Source organism: Pangasianodon hypophthalmus, chromosome 6 (genome assembly GCF_027358585.1).
Source record: "Pangasianodon hypophthalmus isolate fPanHyp1 chromosome 6, fPanHyp1.pri, whole genome shotgun sequence".
NCBI classification, from domain to species: Eukaryota; Metazoa; Chordata; class Actinopteri; order Siluriformes; family Pangasiidae; genus Pangasianodon; species Pangasianodon hypophthalmus.
Window position 1 is genome coordinate 23438523 of NC_069715.1, and position 22015 is coordinate 23460537.

The 22015-nt window shown below is 38.1% G+C and overlaps 2 protein-coding genes across 2 annotated transcripts; one reads left to right on the forward strand and one right to left on the reverse strand.

The window, feature by feature from the left end:
* Window positions 1-2565: 2565 nt before the first annotated feature.
* On the forward strand, window positions 2566-9356 carry clns1a (chloride channel, nucleotide-sensitive, 1A). Its single transcript, XM_026914027.3, has 7 exons — window positions 2566-3044; window positions 4214-4350; window positions 4611-4733; window positions 6304-6423; window positions 6544-6711; window positions 7506-7572; window positions 8622-9356. Coding segments are annotated over exons 1-7 (735 nt in total). The 5' UTR covers window positions 2566-2925; the 3' UTR covers window positions 8623-9356.
* Window positions 9357-15209: 5853 nt separating this feature from the next.
* Window positions 15210-21396, reverse strand: aqp11 (aquaporin 11). Its single transcript, XM_026913338.3, has 3 exons — window positions 20720-21396; window positions 17655-17771; window positions 15210-16364 (listed from the first exon to the last, which is right to left on the reverse strand). Exons 1-3 carry the CDS (start codon window positions 21312-21314, stop codon window positions 16252-16254), a joined length of 825 nt encoding a protein of 274 aa, XP_026769139.3. The 5' UTR covers window positions 21315-21396; the 3' UTR covers window positions 15210-16251.
* Window positions 21397-22015: the final 619 nt, after the last annotated feature.

Genomic DNA, 22015 nt, shown 5'->3' on the forward strand with positions numbered 1-22015 from the left:
CTCAACATGCTTCTCATATCATCTCTCATACCTTAACATGCAAGTTGTATCATCTCTCATACCTCAATATGCTTCTCATATCATCTCTCATACCTCAACATGCAAGTTGTATCATCTCTCATACCTCAACATGCAAGTTGTATCATCTCTCATACCTCAATATGCTTCTCATATCATCTCTCATACCTCAATATGCTTCTCATATCATCTCTCATACCTCAACATGTTTCTCATATCATCTCTCATACCTCAATATGCAAGTCGTATCATCTCTCATACCTCAATATGCTTCTCATATCATCTCTCATACCTCAATATGCTTCTCATATCATCTCTCATACCTTAACATGTTTCTCATATCATCTCTCATACCTCAATATGCAAGTCGTATCATCTCTCATACCTCAACATGTTTCTCATATCATCTCTCATACCTCAACATGCAAGTCGTATCATCTCTCATACCTCAACATGCAAGTTGTATCATCTCTCATACCTCAATATGCTTCTCATATCATCTCTCATACCTCAACATGCAAGTCGTATCATCTCTCATACCTCAACATGCAAGTTGTATTATCTCTCATACCTCAGTATGCATGTCATGTCATCTGTGACCATTTCTTTCATGTCTATTTCCCAACTCATTAGCACTGCTTCATTTGAATGCATTATAGATAGAAATGATCAATTTTGTAAATACCAGTGACTGTATATATGAGCGGACAACACAACACCATTCACTACCTTTGTGTGTTTTTGAAGGCTTTTTTGGGTCTAAAAGAGAGGCACCATCTTGCAAAAATTGGAGCAAGAGTCTGCACAGTAGAATGAGCCAGAATTTGTGCAGTAGATATGACCGGACCTGTCACGCGCCCATATTAGTGATGGACATGGTACGTGAGTGTACACACTGACATTACCTGAAGTGCAAATTAATATGGTGCATGGGCTAACTCAAAGGGGCAAATACATCGTTAGTAATTCATCTCCAAAATGCTAAATGGTAGTCGTCTAATTTTCACAGGTTTATTGATTTTACTGTTAGGAAAAGATTTTAGAGCTTTGAGTCATGATTTACTAGCTACCATTTGCTAGCTAGCTGAATGTATCTGTTATTTTAATCAAAAGTAATGAAAGCATAAGTAGTGAATATAAGGTACCAACTGAAAATATTCTGGTAACATTGACACTGGTAACATTGACCTATTTTTTGAGGGGAAAAAATCATTTTCATCTAGCTCTTCTGGAGAAGTGCGCTCTTATGTTCCACTCAGTTTGTCTGTGGAGTTCGTTTAAAAAGGAGTGACTGGCTAACCTTTCCAAGATATTTCAAGTGTTCGCTAAGGTCATACAGTAAATTATAGATTATTATGAAATTTAGCTAGTGTTAGCTGCCTTGGTTTCTGCCATCGCTTTGTTCGCTTGCTTTGGTCTGCTAGCTTAGACATCAAAATGAGCAACGTAGTGAAAAACTGCAAAGAAAAACTCCCCGCTGAGGGTCTGTTAGAACTGTTTACAGCAGAACGAGACATGGTTTTGCTACAGGACTTTCCAGAGCTTGAGGTCTGTGTGTGGAAAGTGTGTGTGTGTGTGTGTTCATGAGACTCAACTATCATGACCAAACCTGTCAATCACTTCACAAACCATACCCTTTGATTTATCATAAGGAAAAACATTGAGGGAGATATCAAAGTCAAATGAATTTGACTGTAAAAATGACAGAATACTATTTTTGTAAATAATTTGTGGAGATGTAATTTAAAATTGAAGTTTGCCACCTGTCCCATTGACTACGTTTACATGCACATCAAATTCCGTTTAAGGTCTATGTTCGGGTTGCAGCCAGATTCCGAATATGACGTTTATATCGTACAGGCATCGGAATGGTTATTGTAAGTATGACTGAGCTGCCATTTCTAAATACCTAGCCTACAGCTAAGCGTCTGTTAGCACCCACAATTCCTTGCAGTGCAATCTCCTTACAGTGGATTTTCTGAATGAGGTGTTTAATGAGGTGTTAAATTTCTGATTAAAACAGGATTATTCCAGGGGTGGGAATCGGAATTTGGGGAAAGAGAATAATGCTTTAATCAGCCAATCGGATTGCAGCGTTTAAATGACTCAATACTAATTATAATATCGCCAAATTCTGATTAATATCGGAATATTGATGTGCATGTAAACGTAGCCACTGACTAACATGGGAATGGTCGGGGTTAGAACATCGTCCTGTAGCCAGCCACTAGACGCCCTCAGAAATATTTTGTTTCATCCACCTACAGTATATAAAGTCAGTGGTAAATATGTAAATACTGTAGTTTTTGGTGCCATGATCAAAGGAGACTTCTTTTTATAATATTTATTTATTATTTATTTATTTATAATATATTATTTTCTACTTTGATAAAACTCTATTATATCTTATGCTGCTCTAAAAGTGTCCAAAAAGTATTCAAGTTACCCCTTTTTGCTATGCAAATTAGACTCTGACGTCGTCTGGCGATTTTACGCGTTAGCTACTTCCCCCTGAAAAGAGCTGAGGAGTCTGAGTGCAGCACAGGAGGAGGTAGGGCGCTAGGTAGTGATTTGAGACGCGCCCTGGAGCTCATGTGGCGCGCATGGAAACGACGAAGTAACGCGTACCAGTGTGGTGCTTTAAGCAGAAAATAGTTTGTTTCCAAAGCGTTTGTTCGCTTTTTAATCAGTTTACACTATATTGTGCAAATGTTTATTGTGTAAAGCTGCTGTATTCGTTTTTATATTTAGCTAAAAATACGTCAGTTGCTATTTCAGGCTAGCAGCTCTGTTGTTGTTAGCTAGCATCTTGTTGTTGTTTAGCCGCTGAGACCACTGAGGCGAGGTAGCTAGCTTTAGGAAATAAATAAGGTGACAGGTGAAGTGTTTTAGTCAGTTTGTGAAAATATGGTTTTGTTAAAAAGTTTGCCTCCTCCTGCTGAGGGAGTTCGGCATCAGCAGGCCGAGACTACAGCGGTTTTAGACGGTAAGGGACTCGGCACAGGGACGCTGTATGTGGCCGAATCGTAAGTAACAGCAACATTAGCCTTTATTCTGTGTGTGTGTGTGTGTGTGTGTGTGTGCGTGTGTGTGTGTTTGTTTTCTTTATTGTTGTTTATTATGTATGTGTGTTAGTGTGTGTGAGAATGACACACGTCTGCTACAGGCATTAATGTTCTTCGGCTCCAGCTTAACATAGCTCTTTAAAGGTATAGTTTGACTAAAAATAAACTTTACACAGTTTACCTCAAATGTAGTCAGTCAGCCAAGATTTATTCCACTTGTGAAGTTTGCTTCTTCAGGTTTACACTGATGATATGAAGCTAATGTTGCTAACAAACAAGGCAGGCTTATGGACACCAGATTAGCATCATGCCAGCTGAAGGTCTAAACTACACACTCACCTTAAATGTTTTGTAAAATATTAGAATATGTCGATTTTATAGTTGTATACTATGGGTGTAACATTATGCCACTCTCTGAATCTGTTTAATAGCTGAAATCAGAAAGTGTATTATTATTATTATTATTATTATTATTCATCTATCCATTCTCTGTACCGCTTATCCTACACATGGTTGTGGGAAGCCTGGAGCCTATCCCAGGGGGACATGCTGGACAGGGTGCCAATTCATCACAGGGCACAATATCACAATGTGCTACATCGCAAACACAGAATGACAGAAAGCAAACATTTACATAAAAAAGTGGGCAGTGTTGCACTACTTTACTTTCCAACCTACACAAATATATAATTTCTCAGAAACTCTTATCAAATTGAAGGTAATGATGATGCACTTGCTTTTATTGTCATTACTGCATTAGTTCAGTTGGTTCCTGTTTGGGTTTTTGTTTTTGAATGTGCAGTGGAAAAAATGCCTTGGGTAAGATTACTGGAAGAGTCGATAGGGTTTGTTGAAGTGAGTGTATGATGCTTTAGACGTGATTTGGACAATGATATTCTGGGGATTATAATGTTTCCTTACTTGTTAGCACAGTGCAAAATGAGAGTAGCAGATGTTCCACACCAAGCATGTCTTGGCTGATAGGTTTATTTAGGATAAGGAGAACATTGTGTGAATTAGGTTTTTGAGAGTGTCCGTTTGACTTTAGCTGTAATAACGGTAGAATGGGAGTGAGAAATTTTAAAAGTAGTATAAGAACCAGTAACAGAATTAATATTCTTTCTTGTCAGGTGCCTGTCGTGGTTCAATGGCTCAGGAATGGGTTTTTCACTGGAATATCCCTCCATCAGCCTGCACGCCATCTCCCGAGACCTGAGTGCTTATCCACAGGAGCATCTGTACGTGATGGTCAACAAAAAACTGAATGGTAGGCAGATGAATGTCTGTGCCCTGACACCTTCAGATACATTTTGGACACATGCATGTTAAATGATGTAAAAAACTAGTAGTTGGTTAAATATTGTATTTGTGTCAGGTTGATAGACAGATTTTCTTTTTCCTAAATGGTTGTACATCTTTAGAAATCAATACATTTTTATAGGTCATTGCTAAGATAACAATTATCAATTAACAATTTAGACTTGCTTGACGCTTGACGTTTTGTAATCTGAATGACTGAATTACCAGATGAAAATGAGGCTGAGATGCGGGAGAAAGCTCCAGATGAGGAAGGCGAAGAGGAGAGCGACGACGATGATGAAGATCAAGTCATCACCGAGATCCGATTTGTGCCCAGTGATAAAGCAGCTTGTGAGTGTGTGCACCTTGATTTCTGCTTTGCTTTAAATTGAAGATTTTTCATGCACAGCTCCACATTTCATGAAACTGCACACCGTGAAACAAGCAGTGTGATTATAGTGCAGCAGTTGATCACAAACCTTAAGCTTTTTGCATTAAGTGCTACATGTGAGAGTAAGGAAATTTGATTCTGGGCAACGAAAAGGCAAGGCTATCGTTTTTTGGGTTAATAGTAATGTCTTAGTCATAGCAAATCAAATTCACTGATTTCAAGTCACACTTGACTTTGTACTTTAATATCTACATCACCAATAGTAAACAGTTCTAATCATGAATTTTCCGTTTATTGAGACTGTGTGGGATACAAGTGGTGTCGGGTCTACAATAAAATAGGCTTCTCTATAGGGGTGTAATGATACAGCATGTTGAATCATTCAAAATGAGGTGTTTCAAACAATACATTCAGCAGACTGCATATTAAAGTATGTTATTCATAAAATACTGCTTATATTACGTGAGGTGTAATAAACATTTAAACTTAATCAAGCCCACACTCCCTCTTCTGAAAACGTAGCTTTCTCTTTATCTCAAATCAGGACAGGCTACAGCAGTTAAAAAAAAACAAAAAAACAGTCTTCTCACAACTGCACTGTTTTTTCCAAGCTAATACACTAGGATACTAATAACACACCCACAGAGCAAAGTCTCTCTGCTTCATAGCAAAGCAAATTTCCCATATCCCGGCTGCTTCGCTATAGAGGAAAACATAGGCTTCAGAAACATTTGAGCTACAGAGAGCTGCATGACTTTCACAGCACTACTAGGTAACAGCAGAATAGAAGGTGAAGTAAATCGCCCTGTGCTTGATTCACACCAACAGGGTGGCCAAGGTTTTTATGCCAAACTTGGTTAGACTGAAACAACAAATCTGAAATGCATGTGCACCATGGTGAACTTGTTTCCCATTCAAAGACTTAAAAAAGGAGATTTTTTTTTTTTTTTCTTTTTCTGAGTGCCTGAACTTTTGGGACAGATTCAGCTCTTTTAGTGTAATTATTTATTTGTAGTTGGGATGGAAATTTTGCTAAGACATGGCAACCCTGCACACCAAAGGTTAACTTCATGCAAGAAAGAAACAAATCGATGTGGTGAGAGAGAGGAGTGTGTTGTGTTTTTTTTTTTTTTTTTTTTTTTTTTTTTTTTCCTCCCCTTTTTTCCTTCTCATTGTGAAATATTAGCTTGGCTTTTTGGTTCCAGATAGTTGTTCCGAGGATCTTGAGCCAGTCTGTGACACTCACTGCTCTGCTACAGACTTGAAGGATTTGATTCCCCTAAAATAGATCAGCACTGGGGTTTTGACCACTCTGTTTGGGTACATCAAACATTTGAAGCTTGCCAAATAGGCAGCAAACCATTGATTAACACTCATTTCTACACTAATAGCTGATGATGCACTATACAGGTGCATTCTATACACAGTGTTATTTTCTAGTGGGAATACGTCATTTATTTGGCAAAGCCAGTGTAAAGCCATTTGAGCAAGTAGTTCTACAGATTAACTAATCTCTGTTGTGTGTTGCAGTGGAGTCCATGTTTTCCGCCATGTGTGACTGCCAGGCTTTGCACCCTGACCCTGAGGATGCAGACTCTGACAACGAGGAGTTTGAAGGGGAGGAATATGAAGAGGAAGAGGAGGAGAGTGGTAAAGAATCTGTTTTAATAAAGTTTTTCATAGATCATACACATACATTCCCTCATGCACTTTCAGCAACATAGTCAAAGTCACTCACTACTGTGCTCTCTCCTTCTCATTCACATCAAGGCCAGGGTGACATACCTACGTTCTACACATATGAAGAGGGTTTGTCCCACCTCACTGCAGAGGGCCAGGCCACGCTGCAAAGACTCGAAGGGATGCTCGCTCAGTCTGTCACGCAACAGTTTCACATGGCCGGAGTTCGCACTGATGAGCCATCAGCTGAGTTTGAAGGTCTGTGATGTCCCCAGTTTGTTTTTGAGTTGCAAGTAGGACTGATGTTGAAAGTACACTAAATCAATAAGTGAAATGTTCAGCTTAAATAGCATCAGATTTTGCGTTATATCATTAAGTAACCACTAGGTGTCAGCAGCAGGCCAAAGCCCAGTGATGAGGCTGCTTGTAAGTGTGTGCCATAATTTTTCACCTAACCCAAATGAAGTCTTAGTGAATATTTGGTAAACACCCCAAAATTTTCTATAATACACCCTAAATTTTCACATACCTTCTTCAATCTACATGGTCTTTTTTTTTAAACAAGAGATGATATACTATAAAAAAAAATAGTATACTATAAAATACTCTTTTTCCTCAACTAGAGGGTTGAGGAAAAAGGTGATTTCGGTTGTCCAAGACACATTCATAAAAGTACAGTGTTCAACTACAAGAAGTCTTGTACGTGATTATAGATTACATTAAGTGAAACTGTGTCTTAAACCAAGTCTACATGATTAAGATCTGAATGTGGTTTGAGGCAGATATGTACTGAAAAGTTTTTGGGTGAGAGACTTCTCTTACATGTTAGCTACATTCACCTTGTGTATTTAGGTAAGTGGATAATTGTGTAATTTTGATTTTCCAATGAATCATTGATTTAAATGCTACACTTCTTTGAATTTTGGTTTTGTGGTGCTGCACAATGTGGACTAAGTATATTTTGAATAAGGTGCAGTTATCATGATTAACCTATAGACCAGTAAACACTCTACAAGTAATCTCTGATTTCTGTCTTTGTATTTGTTCTCCAGATGGAATGGAGGTCGACCCAAATTCTGCAGTAGCTGGACAGTTTGATGATGCTGATGTTGATCACTGGTAAATAATATCTTATTTTACACCTACATCACACTTTAATTAGTAGGTTTGTTAGCTAGAGCTTAATTATAAAATGTACAAGCTTAACATAGCACTTCAGTTTTATCTTCAGACTCTGGCTGTTATTCATGTTGTATTGTTGAATTTATGAATTTTGTCATTCTTTTTAGGGTGTGTGGTTATGAAAATTTGCAAAATTGTAAATATACAAGTCAATATGATGGTATTTGCTATGTCAGTTTATAAAGCTGAAAACCAGTGATATGATTCAAATCCATGGGACTGTTTTTAAAAGGGTAGTATATTTCAAAAAGATTGATGCACTTGGAAATCAGGTGGTTTATATAAATCCCAAGACTGGTCGCTTATCAATTCTTATATATAAATAAGTATGCATAAGTATTCACCCTATATGAAGTTTTCACATTTCTAATGTTACAATCTGGAACTGCAGTGGACTTAATTGGGATCATATGCAATGAATCTACACAAAATACACTATATGACCAAGAGTTTGGGACCCCTGATCATCACACCCATATTTGTGCCTTCCCTAAAGTGTTGCCATAAAGTTGGAAGCAAAAAATTGTATAGCATGTCTTTGTATGCTGTAGCATTACATTTTGCTTTCACTGGAACTAAGGGGCCCAAACATGTTCCAGCATGACAAAAGTGAGGTCCATGAAGATATGGTTCCCCAAGGTTGGTGTGGAAGAACCTCAACCCAACACTGCTCATCACCCTGAGAGCACCGTTCTCACAGTGAAACGTGGTAGTGGTAGCATCATGTTGTGGGGAAACTTTTGATCATCAGGGACTGGGGAACTGGTCAGCGTTGAGGGCAAGATTGATTGACCCAAACACAGGGCAATCCTAAAAGAAAACCTGTTCCAGTATGCGATAGACGTGAGACTGGGGAAGAGGTTTAACTTCCAAAACTGGAACTGAGAACTGGATGTGTTAGAAAGGCCTAGTCAAAGCCCAGACCTCAATTTAGTTAAGAATCTGTGGAAAGACTTCTATTCCTTACTGTAATTGGTTTTCTGCAGATGCAGTATACTCCACTGCTGTTACCTGAAGCACTTAAGAGGCTCTGAGTGACCGGGACTCGTTCAGCGAGCCGACTTCTCCAGTCTGCTCCCCACATTAAGTGGAGCTGCTGGATTTCAACACAGGTTTCCCCGATGCCAGCACCATTTCTGTTTCTGTGTTATGTTTTGTATTCTTCCTTCAGACCAAATTATAAGTGCTCTCTAAAAGTAAGTCATATTTGTATGAAACGCCATGAAATAAAATAGTTTTTTGTATAAAGCTCTTGTAAAAGATGTCTAATTCCCTTCTAGTTGTGGATTTTTTCTCTTTTTGGAGCACTTAAAGCCTGATAAGTGCAAAAAGTGGACATTTTGCACTCCGTCTTCTTGGAGCCATTTTATTGCTCAGAATGGTGTCATTGTTAGATTCAGAATTTTTTTTTTTTGTACTCAAGAAACTATTAGTGTGAAATTTGGTCTGGAAAAGCTGTAAATATTCAGCAACATTCAGTCTTCAAGCTGCACTTATACAGTATATGTGGATTTTATTGTTGTGTGTGGTATCTTGTTACTGTAACTCTTACTTGTGAGAGTGCGAGTCTGGAACAGACTTTTTTCCTACAATGATGCATACTTTGTTTGTTGTTAAGTCATAAACATGAATCTACACTCTGTATAAGCATAAAGAAAGGTTTTGTATCCAAGAGGAGACAACCTCAATAAAATATTCTTTCACAGGACTAAGCTATAAAATGTTCCAGCATTGAAGATCCTGTTCTCCCACAGCACCGACATACAGTTTTTAAAATTTTTTTTTTTTTTTAAAGACACCAATTAGATCACTATTTAGTTTTCATTTCAAAGGCATTAATCATAAGATATTTAAAAAGGGTTATATTGATAAAAAAGGTTAAAGATAGGGTTGTATATATGAAATTATATATCTGACTAACCTGTGTTGTCCTGCCAAATAACACAGTGCCCTCCAGAAATATTGGCACCCTTCCATGAGCAAAATAAACATTATACACAATCATTCAAATTTTCTACTCAAACAAAAAGGAGAAACAATTTACCTTGGTTCTAACAAAAAGTTACCTTTGCATTAGAATGGCTTTTCTAAGATAACAGTATTTTCTTGCCAAAATATTTGCCAAAACATGCCATTAAGCACAATTAGCACCACAACAAAAGGTGGGAATTTGCCAGGTGAGGGTATGGGATAAGTTGTTTTATATACAGTAATTATAACAGGTAAGTTTTATATACAGTAATTATAACAGTGCTAACAATTTGACTGTTACTCACTGTATTACAAATTATTCATAATTACATTAGTGACATCCATTCAGTTTCCCCCCTCAAGTTTCTCCTTTTCACTGTGTCAATTTACAGCAAACATTTTCCCATGGTGGTGGTGGTTTCTTTGTGCTTTGCATTTGTCTGTACCTCCATCTATTTTTGATTTCTGTTCATGGAAGCCTCTGTACCTCTACCCACACTTTTTTGCCGGTTGGCTTGGTTTAGTGTTTTGCCCTAAGGTTATCAGCTGGGCAAAGTTTGCTCCTTGTATGCCCTCGTGTTCACGGCTCATTGATCAGTAAATCATTCATGAGCTTCTCCCCAAGTCTCTGCTGTCAGACAGAGCTTTTGTGCGCATGTGCCTGCTGATCAGGATATAGGGCTCAAACTCACATGATTACTTAAAGAACTGCTTAGTCATGGAAGGAGTATAGAAGAGAGGTTGTTTTTCACTTTTTATTTAGGACTGAATTTTTGAATTAAATTTTCTGAATTAAAAAACTGCACCTGATCCCAGCTTATATTACATATATCAAACTTGTTCTTATAGTGATGTTTCATATCATAATAATTACATAACATTTTATTACAGCTTACAACATTATTACAATAAGTAAGCATGACAGTGTGTGCTGTTATAGGAAAATAATCAGTAATCAGAGTGTAGCGTGTGATGGCTGTTACCATCTTGATGTTAATTGTTTTCTAATAATAATATAATTTTCTAATAAAAACACACCAGTGTTTTATACCACAGCAATTTACCAACAATTACAATTTTATATTAATCAAAGAACGACACAACATACTTTTGAACCATTTATAGTTTAATAGTTTAAAGTTTAATGTTGCGGAACATCTGCAAGACAAGTCAGTTCCTGTTATCACTGTTATAGCAGCTATAAATTGTTGAACCCTCACCAGCATCTCTTTTTGTTACCAAGAAATCGGAAAGCGTAAACTCATCTGTACTGTACTCAACTCTCCAATGACTCCTTACAGAAATCTTCACCATTTGAACAATTATATGTTTTAATCTGTTTATTAATTGTCTTAGATTACGAAGGATGTCCATCATACAATTTCCTGTGTTACTATAGAAACAATAATGTATTATTGTTCCAGCCCTGCAGCTGGAACTACTGTTAGTGCTGTTATAGAAAAATCAGTCAGGTTCGCTGAGTTCATTTAATAGACGTTTTTTGTGAAATTTTTTAAGAATAAATAATACAGAAAAATAAAGAAAACTATCATCTGTAACTTATAAAATGTATATTTCATAAAAATAAAAGATTTGTTTGTTGATTGTTTGTTGAATTGTTTGTTTTTGGAAGGAGTCTCCAGTGTTAGCCCAGTCTGAGGTCTTAGTAACTTCTAAAAGCAGACAGAAGAAAGAGAGACTGGTGATGGAATGACTGTTTATAGCTGCTATAATGCAAGTTACAGAATCTATCTTGTTTTGTGGATGTTCAAAATGTAACTGGAAACAAAATTGAAGACATTTGATTCTTTCATAAATTACCGAAAAGTGAACATTGTTGTGGTTTAGGAGGAATAAAACACTTCAGCTCATGCTGTTATTGGAAAATAATCATTGATTTCTGTCATGCTTTATTGCTTACATAGCACCTGATGATGAGGTCAGGCCTGAGACCAGTCATCTAACCCCCATCTCCTCTGCTTTGATTATGTAATATTAGAGCAGGATTACTCCAGTGACTACTCTTTGTGTTGGAGTTGTTTGCATCGGGATGAATTATGTGTGCACTAGCGTTTGGCTTTTGTTCTAATTGAAGGCCATTGTGTAAAAGCTGCACAGACAGCAGATAGTCCGTGTCAGTGATCTTTCTGCTGCTGAAAGGATTATGTCTAATTACAGATTACACATGGGAGTGGTGAGACAGGAAGCCAAGACGAAGCAGTCAGATAGGCTGAACATCCTGTTGTGCACAGAAACCAACTCCTCTCGACTTACCTTCCCACTGATATTGCTGCTGAAACAGTTAATATGCAGCTTTGCTCTAAAGGGGGTGCGTTAGTATGACTTGCTTAAAGAAATAAATCGAATCGACACAAATCCTGCGGTCAAATGCAGTAGATCAGCAAACGTTTGGTTTTTAGGATTTCCCTCAGGGGTAATTTGTAATGCTTTAGCATTTTTATATTGCCTTCAACTGGTGGAAATCAATAACTCCAGATTCTTCCAGGATGAAGAAAATTCTGTATTAAAATATTTAATTATGTATTTATTATTTACAACATATGCTCTACATGATCACCCTTACTCTCTACACATTTTCTCAACCTCTATATCATATTTTGGCAGATTTTGCTCAACATATTCCCGTTGGTTCCTGACTTTTCGGACAGCCTCTAGTAGTGACTTACACAGGGACTTGTATGGTAGACACTCCACATGATCTATCACTAATATTAAATGAATGAATAATATTAAAATGTGTTGTTATTTAACAAAGAGAAATGCATAGTTGTTGATTCAGAGAAGCTCTCTGTAAGGGAGTGTTTCTTTAACATTTATGGAAGGAGTCTCCAGTGTTAGCGCTTTGTAACAGTCTGAGATAAAGCTGTGACTTTACGTTTTTTGATATGGAAAGCCTTCAGGACCGACGGCTTTTTGCTTTCTCAGTAACAAGCAATGTTTTCTTCTCTTATTAATTGCAAGAGAAAGTGAGAGAATGACAGTTTATAGCTGCTATAATGTAAGTGATAACAGGAACTAACTTGTTTGCAGACGTTTAACAACATTAAATGTAGCTGTAAGCTGATAAATTGTAATAGTTAATGTAAAAAAGGAGTTAAAAAAAAAAAACACTTGCAAACATGCTGTTATAGGAAAATAATCAACTGCAAAGGGCACTCCTCGTTTGCAACTCCATCTGATTATTATATATAGTTTAGACCCTGTCAGGTTTTCTTCCTTAACTCTCTAATGTTTAGTAAAAATTAACAGTTGCTTGAACCTTTTGTGCTGAAATTGAGTATGTATTCAATGCTGAAATACTGTATAATAGCACTGCTAAATACAGCCATGTCAAAAAGAAAGTACACCCTCCTTCAATTCAAATAAATTCATTTATCAAGGACTAAATAACAATAGGTCCTCGCCAACTTCTATAAACAAACAAATAACCTCAGATTTCAATATGTAGTCATTTTTTCCCCACAAATTACCAACATTCAGAAACCAGGTGGGAAAAAATAAGTACACCCTTCCTACTTCCACAATCATTAAGCGAGTAATTAGCAGCTTGGTGTTTCTAATGAAATGCACAAGATTAGTTAATCATCAAGAAGTGTGACTACCTCTATAAAAGCAGAACTTTTGGCAGGTTGGTGTTTTGGAGCACTCAGGTGTGTGTCCCAGTTGTTATTTAGGCCCTGATAAATAAAAACATAGAATTGAAGGAGGGTGTACTTTCTTTTTCTTGTGACTGTACTTCATCCAGATCTTTCAAATAAAAATTACATCTTTAAAACTGACCTAGTTAAAGATTTCAGTTTTTGATATACACTGTTTGGCCTTGTCAAGTAAATGCCTTCACTTTTTTAGACTGGTATACACGTGTGTGTGTGTGTGTGTGTGTATGTGTGTGTGTGTGTATTTGAGGCCTTTTCAATGGCACATTTCTAGAACATGCGTCAGCTCAAAGGTCAACGATCCATAAGTCCATACCGTACATTGCAGAAGAATCAAGTTCACAGAGCAAGCATTGCCTATCAGTACTGTTTCTTGCCTGTCCTTATCAACTTCCCTCATGACCTGATGTGTGTTTCTACTGCAGGAATGTTTTGAAGAACTGTGGCACTTTAAGCACGAGGGGGAACCAGGGTCCATTTTAGTTGTGGAGCCTCCCATGCTGAATGTCATAGTTCCTGCAGTGCTGTTTGAACTGGAACTCAACCAGGAACTCAACCAGGAACTTAGTCATTCTGATTTTGGAGGGTTACAGAATTCTTTAGTTCCTCAGAAGGTTCCAGGACCTTGTTAGGAATGCACTTTTGAGTTATGTCAGCTGTCTTGTACAGATGGATTTGGCTACATAAAACTCTATTCGCATGCACAATTGTTATTTTTTTTTAAACTATAAACTTCCATCTTTCTGTCTCGCAAAGGAAAATAGTTTCATATAGCAATGTCTTCTGGGTAGGATCAGCTCCTGAAATTGACTGTGCTGATGACTTGTCTCTCAGATCTCCATGGGCTAAAAAACAGATTTCTGCTTTTTTTGTCATTCATTTATTCATCTTCAGTAACTACAGGGTGTCACAAAAGTCTCCACACACAGGGGGCTTTGTACGCCAGCACCACGTCGTTGTGCCTTCGGCAGAGGATGTTCGTGGACGTCCACTTCTCGGCTGGTCCGTAACGCTTCCAGTCTTTTTGAATTTGTTAACGATTTTGGCAACAGTGTCGTGTGTGATGTGTTCGCCATGTTTCCTGTAAAAGTCAATCGCAACCTTGCAACAGCTTCCTGATCCAGCCATGAGACTGATTTCAATACGTTCTTTTGTCAAAGGCATTCTTAAAGGCTATCTGAAAAAAATATATATATATTTAAAGTAGCCAAACTCAACATGTGGCATGTTTTTGGAAGGTAAGCGGAAAACCCAAATGGATGAGGAGAATAGGATTTGAACTGGGGACCCTGGAGCTGTGAGATACCAATGCTACCTGCTTCAGCACTGTGCCACATCATGAACTTCAATAATGTGATGTGAACTGGAACTGCCCTTAAGATGGCAGCTGAGATTAAAAAAGTGAAGGCAGCAGTGCTTGCCTAGACAGCACGACATGGTGGTTGTCCAAACATATACACATATCCCATGCAAACGAATACCGTCATGCAACAAGACAAGCTTTTAGGGCAGTGCAGTTGCAGTGGTACATGCAGCAGTTAGCTCTGCTGCCTCACAGCTCCAGGGCTCGGGTTACTGCCTATGTGGAGATTTGCATGCTCTTGCCATGTCCATGTGGTTTACTTCTGGTTCTCTGGTTTCCTCCGACCTCCAAAAAACATGCCGATAGGTGTACTGACTACACTAAAATTTCCCCTAGGTGTGAACGAGCATGTGTGCATGATGGCTTATGATGGACTGGCACCTCATGGATCCAAAATCCAGACGAATGAATGAATGAATGAGTGATGAATGAAGTCATCACTATCTCAAAGTCTGCCTCATAAAGACATTTTAGGTCTGAGCTGTTTGTTCTCATGATGAGTAGAGAAGTTAAATACCAGTGCAGCACTAACAAAACCTCTCACAGTAATAAAAACACAGATATTTGCTGTTTATTGCCATTCATTTATTGTAAGATATCATTAGCATTAATATTAGAACTGATTAACTTAGCTTGGTCCAGTTGTTACATATCAGAGGTATTAGAAATGTGCTTTGTTAGATATTCACTATACTTTCTCACCTCAAACTACTGGCAGTCTTCATCCCTGGCCAGAAATCTCAGCAATAATGTGCGTATAATTAATAGTCAGTACTATTTAAGGAATAGTTCTGCGGAATAATTACTTGTTAGCTAAAATAGCGCCGAATCTAAAGACGTCTTGGTTGAAACACGGCCCAATTAAGAATGTTGCATTGCATTACAGAGATAAACTTTTTAGTGACATACTTAAATCATGTAATAAGACTGGATAGGTATGAAAAAATTCACTCTGTTTGCATATTTTGTAATGTTTCACAGTATCTGCTTATGGCTTACTTGTACAATTAATACGTAGTCACTATCAAAGAGGACGACATTCAACACTTTATAAAACTGCAGCTGTGAAATTATTTGAATATTATTTAAAATAGAGCCTTCAGTAGTTTAGAAATATCATTCTTTTCTCTGATGGTGTCAGTCATGGAAATAAAGCTTTTACGACTTCATCTGTCTTGATATAGTGTAATGATAATCATGTAACTATTTCTGATTTACCTCATCATACCCGTATATCATCTTTCCTCCTATGATGTATGCTGAAATTATGAGAACTTGGATTACAGTCATGCAAAGTCTGGTCTCTTACACCTGTTGTGTGTTATTTGTGCTACTAATCTCCAGTTTTTTTCTGTATTCTCTAGATTCCTAAATAATAGCAGCAATTAAATGGATTAAATCTATGTTGAGATGTTTAATATATATATATATATATATATATTAATATGTCCTAACCATTCTCACCATTGCAAAATGTCTGTAAGACATCCAGACATTTCAACCAACCCCATTTCAGGTACTGCTAAAACAGCTACCTTCCTGTGCTATAGTCCTAAAAATCAATATTTTAAAACAGTAACCAGCATTTAAAGCTTCCAGTTCTGTTCAGTTTCTCTTCTTCTTCTTGACAGCATGGAGGTTCTGGTCCTTGTGAGTTGTGCTCTTTGCAGTAAAAGCCAGAATGTCTTTATTAAACAGCAGGAGAGAGCATGCCATGCCTGCACACACACACACACACAAACACACACAAGAAAAACACAGACTTCTGCTTTACTGCTTCATGCAGTGTAACCCCTAAGATGCATTATTTTGCTCTCTAGAAAGTGTTGTGACTTGTACAGCAAAGCAGCATACATGTTGTCACTTTTGAATTAGCGCATATGAAATATGGCGGTTTGTTAGTTAGGGGTGCTACTCCAGCAGTTACGGTAGTTTGCTCATTTGCTGGCATTTTTAGGTTTAAAAATCCTACAGCAGCGTTTAGAATAAATTAGCAGGGCTGCTTCATGATTCTAGGGCTTAAGGGGGTGTACCAGAGTTGAGGATGTACTGTACATACAGTATGTGACGTGTCGTTCTTAAAAACTTCACGTGAATAATAAACAATGACTAAGCAATTCTTTATCTAAGCTAAATTCTGGGCAATTAAAATACCATGCTTGATTCTGATTAGTCAGAAGGTATAATTAATTTCCTATACCAGCAGCTCTGACTGTAGTGTACGCAAATCAGAGGTTTATTAATTAAAACACTCATTTTAATACGATTAATTTCTATAGTAACAGCATACACAGGGACTTTTATGGCAGACATGCCACATGAATGGATTTTTAAAACGTTTGTAAATGTTGATAAGGTGATGTTTCCTTTGAGGAGAGTCATTTTTGGAAGGAATATCCAGCGTTAGGGCTTTATAACAGTCAGAGGTAAAGATGTAACTTGTTTTAAGATACAGGAAAGTGTTCAGGAAGGTGGGCTTATGGGTTTCTCTCTAAAATGACAAGCTGCATTTTTTTAACTATAGCTGCTATAACGCGAGTAATAACGAACTAATGTGCATTGTGCATAACTGTAAACTGATAAATAGTAATAAATAAAAAAAATCATAATTATTGACACATTGCTGTGGTATAAGAGGAATAAAATAATTCAGGATGTTGCTTTTTAGGAAAAATTAATCAGTGTTCTAACAGTTTTCAGGATCAGCTGGTTTGCTAACTAGCTAAAAGAACAGTAGTAATGAAGTTACATCCGTTGTCTTGTAATATAAGATGGAGATATATTTCTGGTTATATTTATATATAAATAAGGTTACATTTCTGAAATATTAATTATATTACTGTTCATGTGTCAAAAACGGCACTGAAACACACATTTCAATGTGCCGATATTTCAATGTTTCTACAACTGTTGATATGTGACTGCATACAATTACACAGTACTTATCCTGTTTTAGAGATTAACAGCAGAGATGATGTGTAATGAATTCAAACAAGTACACATCTCACCTAAAACTGGTCCTAGCCAGTAGACGAGGCCATTCTTTGCAAACGTGCTGCCACTGCAGGGGAACTGTGCTGAGAAAGCCAGCGCCGGGTTAAACACCGCTCCTGTTGTACTGCCACCTGAAGAGAAACACAGGTCAGACTGAAGTAATGAGAAACAGAAGGCTGCAGTGAGGTCTGAGCACGTTCTCTCTACTCCAGCGTAGCCAAAAAAGGCCTCCCACCCCCACTGCTCGCAGTTCAGCCTTACATTCCTCTGTCAAGAGTATCACAGAGCTATAACATGCTCAAAAAAAAAACTTGTGACCTTTGACATAGGCTGCCGAACATACAATGTGCTCACCGTTCTAGTGGTTAAAGTTGTAAGAACACTGTTGCTAGGCAACTGGGAAATATGGCCGCAGAACATAAGCTCGCTAAAGATTAAGGCGAATGCTGCATTCGACTAAAGGTCATAACTTGCAATTTCTAACGTCCGACTAGGAAAAACCAAATGAAAAAACACCCAACTCAGAATTCCTACTCTTGAACTCAGGAAGTGATGTAAAATCAACATGGCTGCTCAAAGCATCAGCAGTAAACAAAGCACTTCTTTCCTTTAAATGAGTTACGCTGTATGTAATTGTATTTGCTTTATATCAATCAACACAGTAGCTTGTTAAATCTATAACATGGACTATACTGTTTGCTTTTTAGAAGGTAAATATACATCGCTCATCACAGTTAGCTGGCAAGCTTATTGCTAACAAAAGACAAACATGTTTTTTTTTTTTGTTGTTTTTTTTCACTTTGAACTTAAATGTTTGAAGTTGAACTTTTCGGCCATAATTCCAAAACGTTTGTTTGGTGCAAAAACAAATAAACAAGACAAAAAAAAAAAAAGACAGCTCATCACCTAAAGAACCCATGTGACCCATGGTGAAGCATGGTGGTGGCAGCATCATATTTTGGGGCTGCTTTTCTTCAGCGGAAACTGGGGTATTAATCAACGTGCTGGGAATCATGTATACCTCCAAGTTCCAGTCAATTTTGGTGCAAAACCTTCAGGCGCCTGCTAGAAAGCTGAAGATGATAAGGAATTTCACCTTTCATCACGACAGCGATCCAAAGCATACATCCAAATCAACAAAGGAATGGCTTCACCAAAAGAAAATCAGTGTTTTGGAATGGCCTAGCCAGAGCCCAGACCTGAATCCAGTCAATAATCTGTGGGGTGACCTGAAGCGGGCTGTGCACAGGAGATGCCCTTACAATCTGTCAGATCTAGAACGTTTTTGCAAGGAAGAGTGGGAAAATATTGCGAAGTCAATATGTGTCAAGCTGATAGACTCTAAGTGCTATAATAAAAATAATAATACATTTATAATAAAATAGAAGTTTTTTTTAAAAAAAAAAATTCTCCTAAAATGTTTCTGATTGTTTTTTACCTTATTTTTATAGGTTGCAATTTCACATTCAAGGTTGAAAAAATTCTAACGTGATTTATTTTGGTTTCATTTTTTTACATCACAAAAGCCTGCCAGTTTATCAGGAGTGTGTAGCCTTTTCATATCCATTGTAGGTTGATTGCAGCATAAAGATTTAGCAAGCTCGCATGTAACCACTGAGTCAGTGACAGTAGGAACAAGACAAAAGCGTCAGGAATGTTTACGTTTCCTCAGATATAACACGCTTGACTATAATGACACTGTAATTAGGATCAAATGTAAACCAAAGCTGCACTGGCGCCACAACATTGACATAGAAACAGCAACACTGCAACACCTCAATGAGTCATAACGCGGGTAGTGGGAGCTCAGTGGTTAAGATGTTGGACTACTGATCAGAAGGTCATGAGTTCAAATCCCAGCACTGCCAGGCTGCCACTGTTGGGCCCTTGAGCAAGACCTTTAACCCTCAACTGCTCAGTTATATAAATATAAGTCACTCTAGATAAGGGTGTCTAACAAATGTCATAAATACCGTCAGAGTGGGCCTTTGCGTTAAGGTTGGAAACTTACTTGTAACAGCCTTTCATTCATTCTTCACTTCTAGCATTTTGGTCCAATCAGGAGTGAAATTTGTGAGAGGATTGCATATGTGGAATTGTCCTGTGTCCTGAACTCGCATGACCAAAGTTAGGTTTCTTGTTTCAACCAGACATTGAATAAAAAAAGCATAAGCGTACAGGTATGCATGTTGTTATTAGCATGTTATACCTCAGCACTGTTGACTTCTCCAATCTGACGGTGTTCATTAATCTGCTATAACAGCATGTCTCTGATAGCAGTTCCATAAATGGTTATTTAACATGGTTATTTCTCATTTATGGAAAGACTCTCAGGTATCAGCACTTTGTGGCAGCAAGTTTTCCACCACAGGAAAGTCTTCAGGACAGGAGTTTGTGTTTTGCGATTTCTCTGTAACATAACAAACTGTTACTTTTTTTTTTGGTCTTATTCACTTCTTTCGGATGTTCCACAGCAATAAATGTAACTATAACCGGATAAAAAAGCATGATGTGTTTTCTTTAATAAATACAAATTGTAATCATTGGCAAATTGCTGTGGTACAAGTGGAATCAAACACTTTTGGAACATCCTTTTATTCAAAAATAATCGATCATACCACTCTGTCTCTGATTATTTTCCTATAACAGCACATCCTTTTATGGTTTACTCCTTACCTATTCAACACACTGTGCTCATTTATTATTAAAATGTAGGCTACATTATGGTCCATATGTAAGTGTTTATTGATTATTTCCCATTTCTGGCTCTGGGACCATCATGCACTGCGGCTTTTTACATTCCCTGCTCTTATATTAACCATATGAAGGGTTTATGAGCAAGAAATGGACTAATTGCCCATAGAAAACTCATCTAAGGACTGACTGAAACGCTTCACTTGGACCCAGTGTTAATGCACCTTAAGAATATGGTGCATAACGTGCGAGTTGGACATGCACACAGAGATTGTACATTATATACTGCAATGCATTGTGGGATTTCATTAGTGTGCTGGTATCCTGCACTGTACTTTCAGACTGAGTTAGTAGTTTGAGCTAATGGTATTAGATAAGGACACACCTGCATACACCACTGTAGTGATCACGGCGGCTACAGCGTGCACTCTGTACTTTTCTTCCACACCGCGCGTGAAAGTCGCCGCGGCGTGCACAACAAAAGCGCACGCGAGCTCCACGGCCACGGCTTGCAGCAGATGCACGTTCGCGATCGGGCTCGCGCACGTGAAGCCGGACCGCTCATGGCGCGCGTGCAGGTCCGAGAGTCCGAAAGCCCACGCGCGGCGCATGGCCAAAGCCGCCGCCACGGCCGCCGCGAACTGGCACGCGGTCCTCCGCAGTGCGCATGCGCCGCCCAGAGAGTCGCACCAGTAGCGCTCGAGCGTCGCCGTGGGGTTACCGGTAGCGCCGCGGAACGTCAGCGCGTGGACCACCGTTATAACGTAGGTGAGGCTCAGGGCGATTTCGGGCGCGTCTTCCGACAGCAGCTTTAACTCGTGAGCGCATGCGCACAGCTGAACCGTAGAAATGATCTCCGCCGCGTAAATTCCGCAATCTCTCCTCTTCCCAGAGAGCAGTTTCGGAGTCGCTCTCCGCGCAATCTCGCAAATAAACACGATCCCCACCAGCATGCACACAGACACCGCTACAACCGCCATTTCCGCGGAGTTCCGTCACAACCGTGCCATCTCGCTCATTTCAGACCGGCTCGGTAACTTTACCGTTACGCCTTTTCCCTCTGAACATAACCACGCCCACTCCCCCAGAGTTGCCAGGTGACGCCGAAGAAACCCTTAAAAAGTCATCCTAAATGTAGAAAACTGTTATTATTATTATTATTATTATTATTGTTGTTGTTGTTGTTGTTTTTGTTTTTGTTGTTATAATAATAATAATAATTATTATTATTTTTATTGTTGTTGTCATAATAATAATAACAACAACAACAATTATTAGTATTATTAATATTATTAGTATTATTGTTGTTGTTGTTGTTGTATTAGTATACAAATTTATTTTATTTTTTAATATAATTTATTATGCCTATAATTTATTACTATGCCTAAACAGTAGGGTGCTTTAAAGTAAATTCATGGTTTATCCAAGACAGTTTTGGTAATTAATTAATAAAGATATTATTGTATAACATAAATTTTGTAAAATTTTAAGTATTTTTTTATTTTTAAAATAAATATTCTGGTGGCACGGTGCTTTAATGGTTAGCACTGTTGCCTCACACCTCCAGGTTTGGGGTTCCAATCCCACCTCTGCCCTGTATGTGCAGAGCTTACATGTTCTCCCCATGCTTCAGGGGCTTTTTCCGGGTCCTCCTGTTTCTTACCCCAGTCCACAGACATTT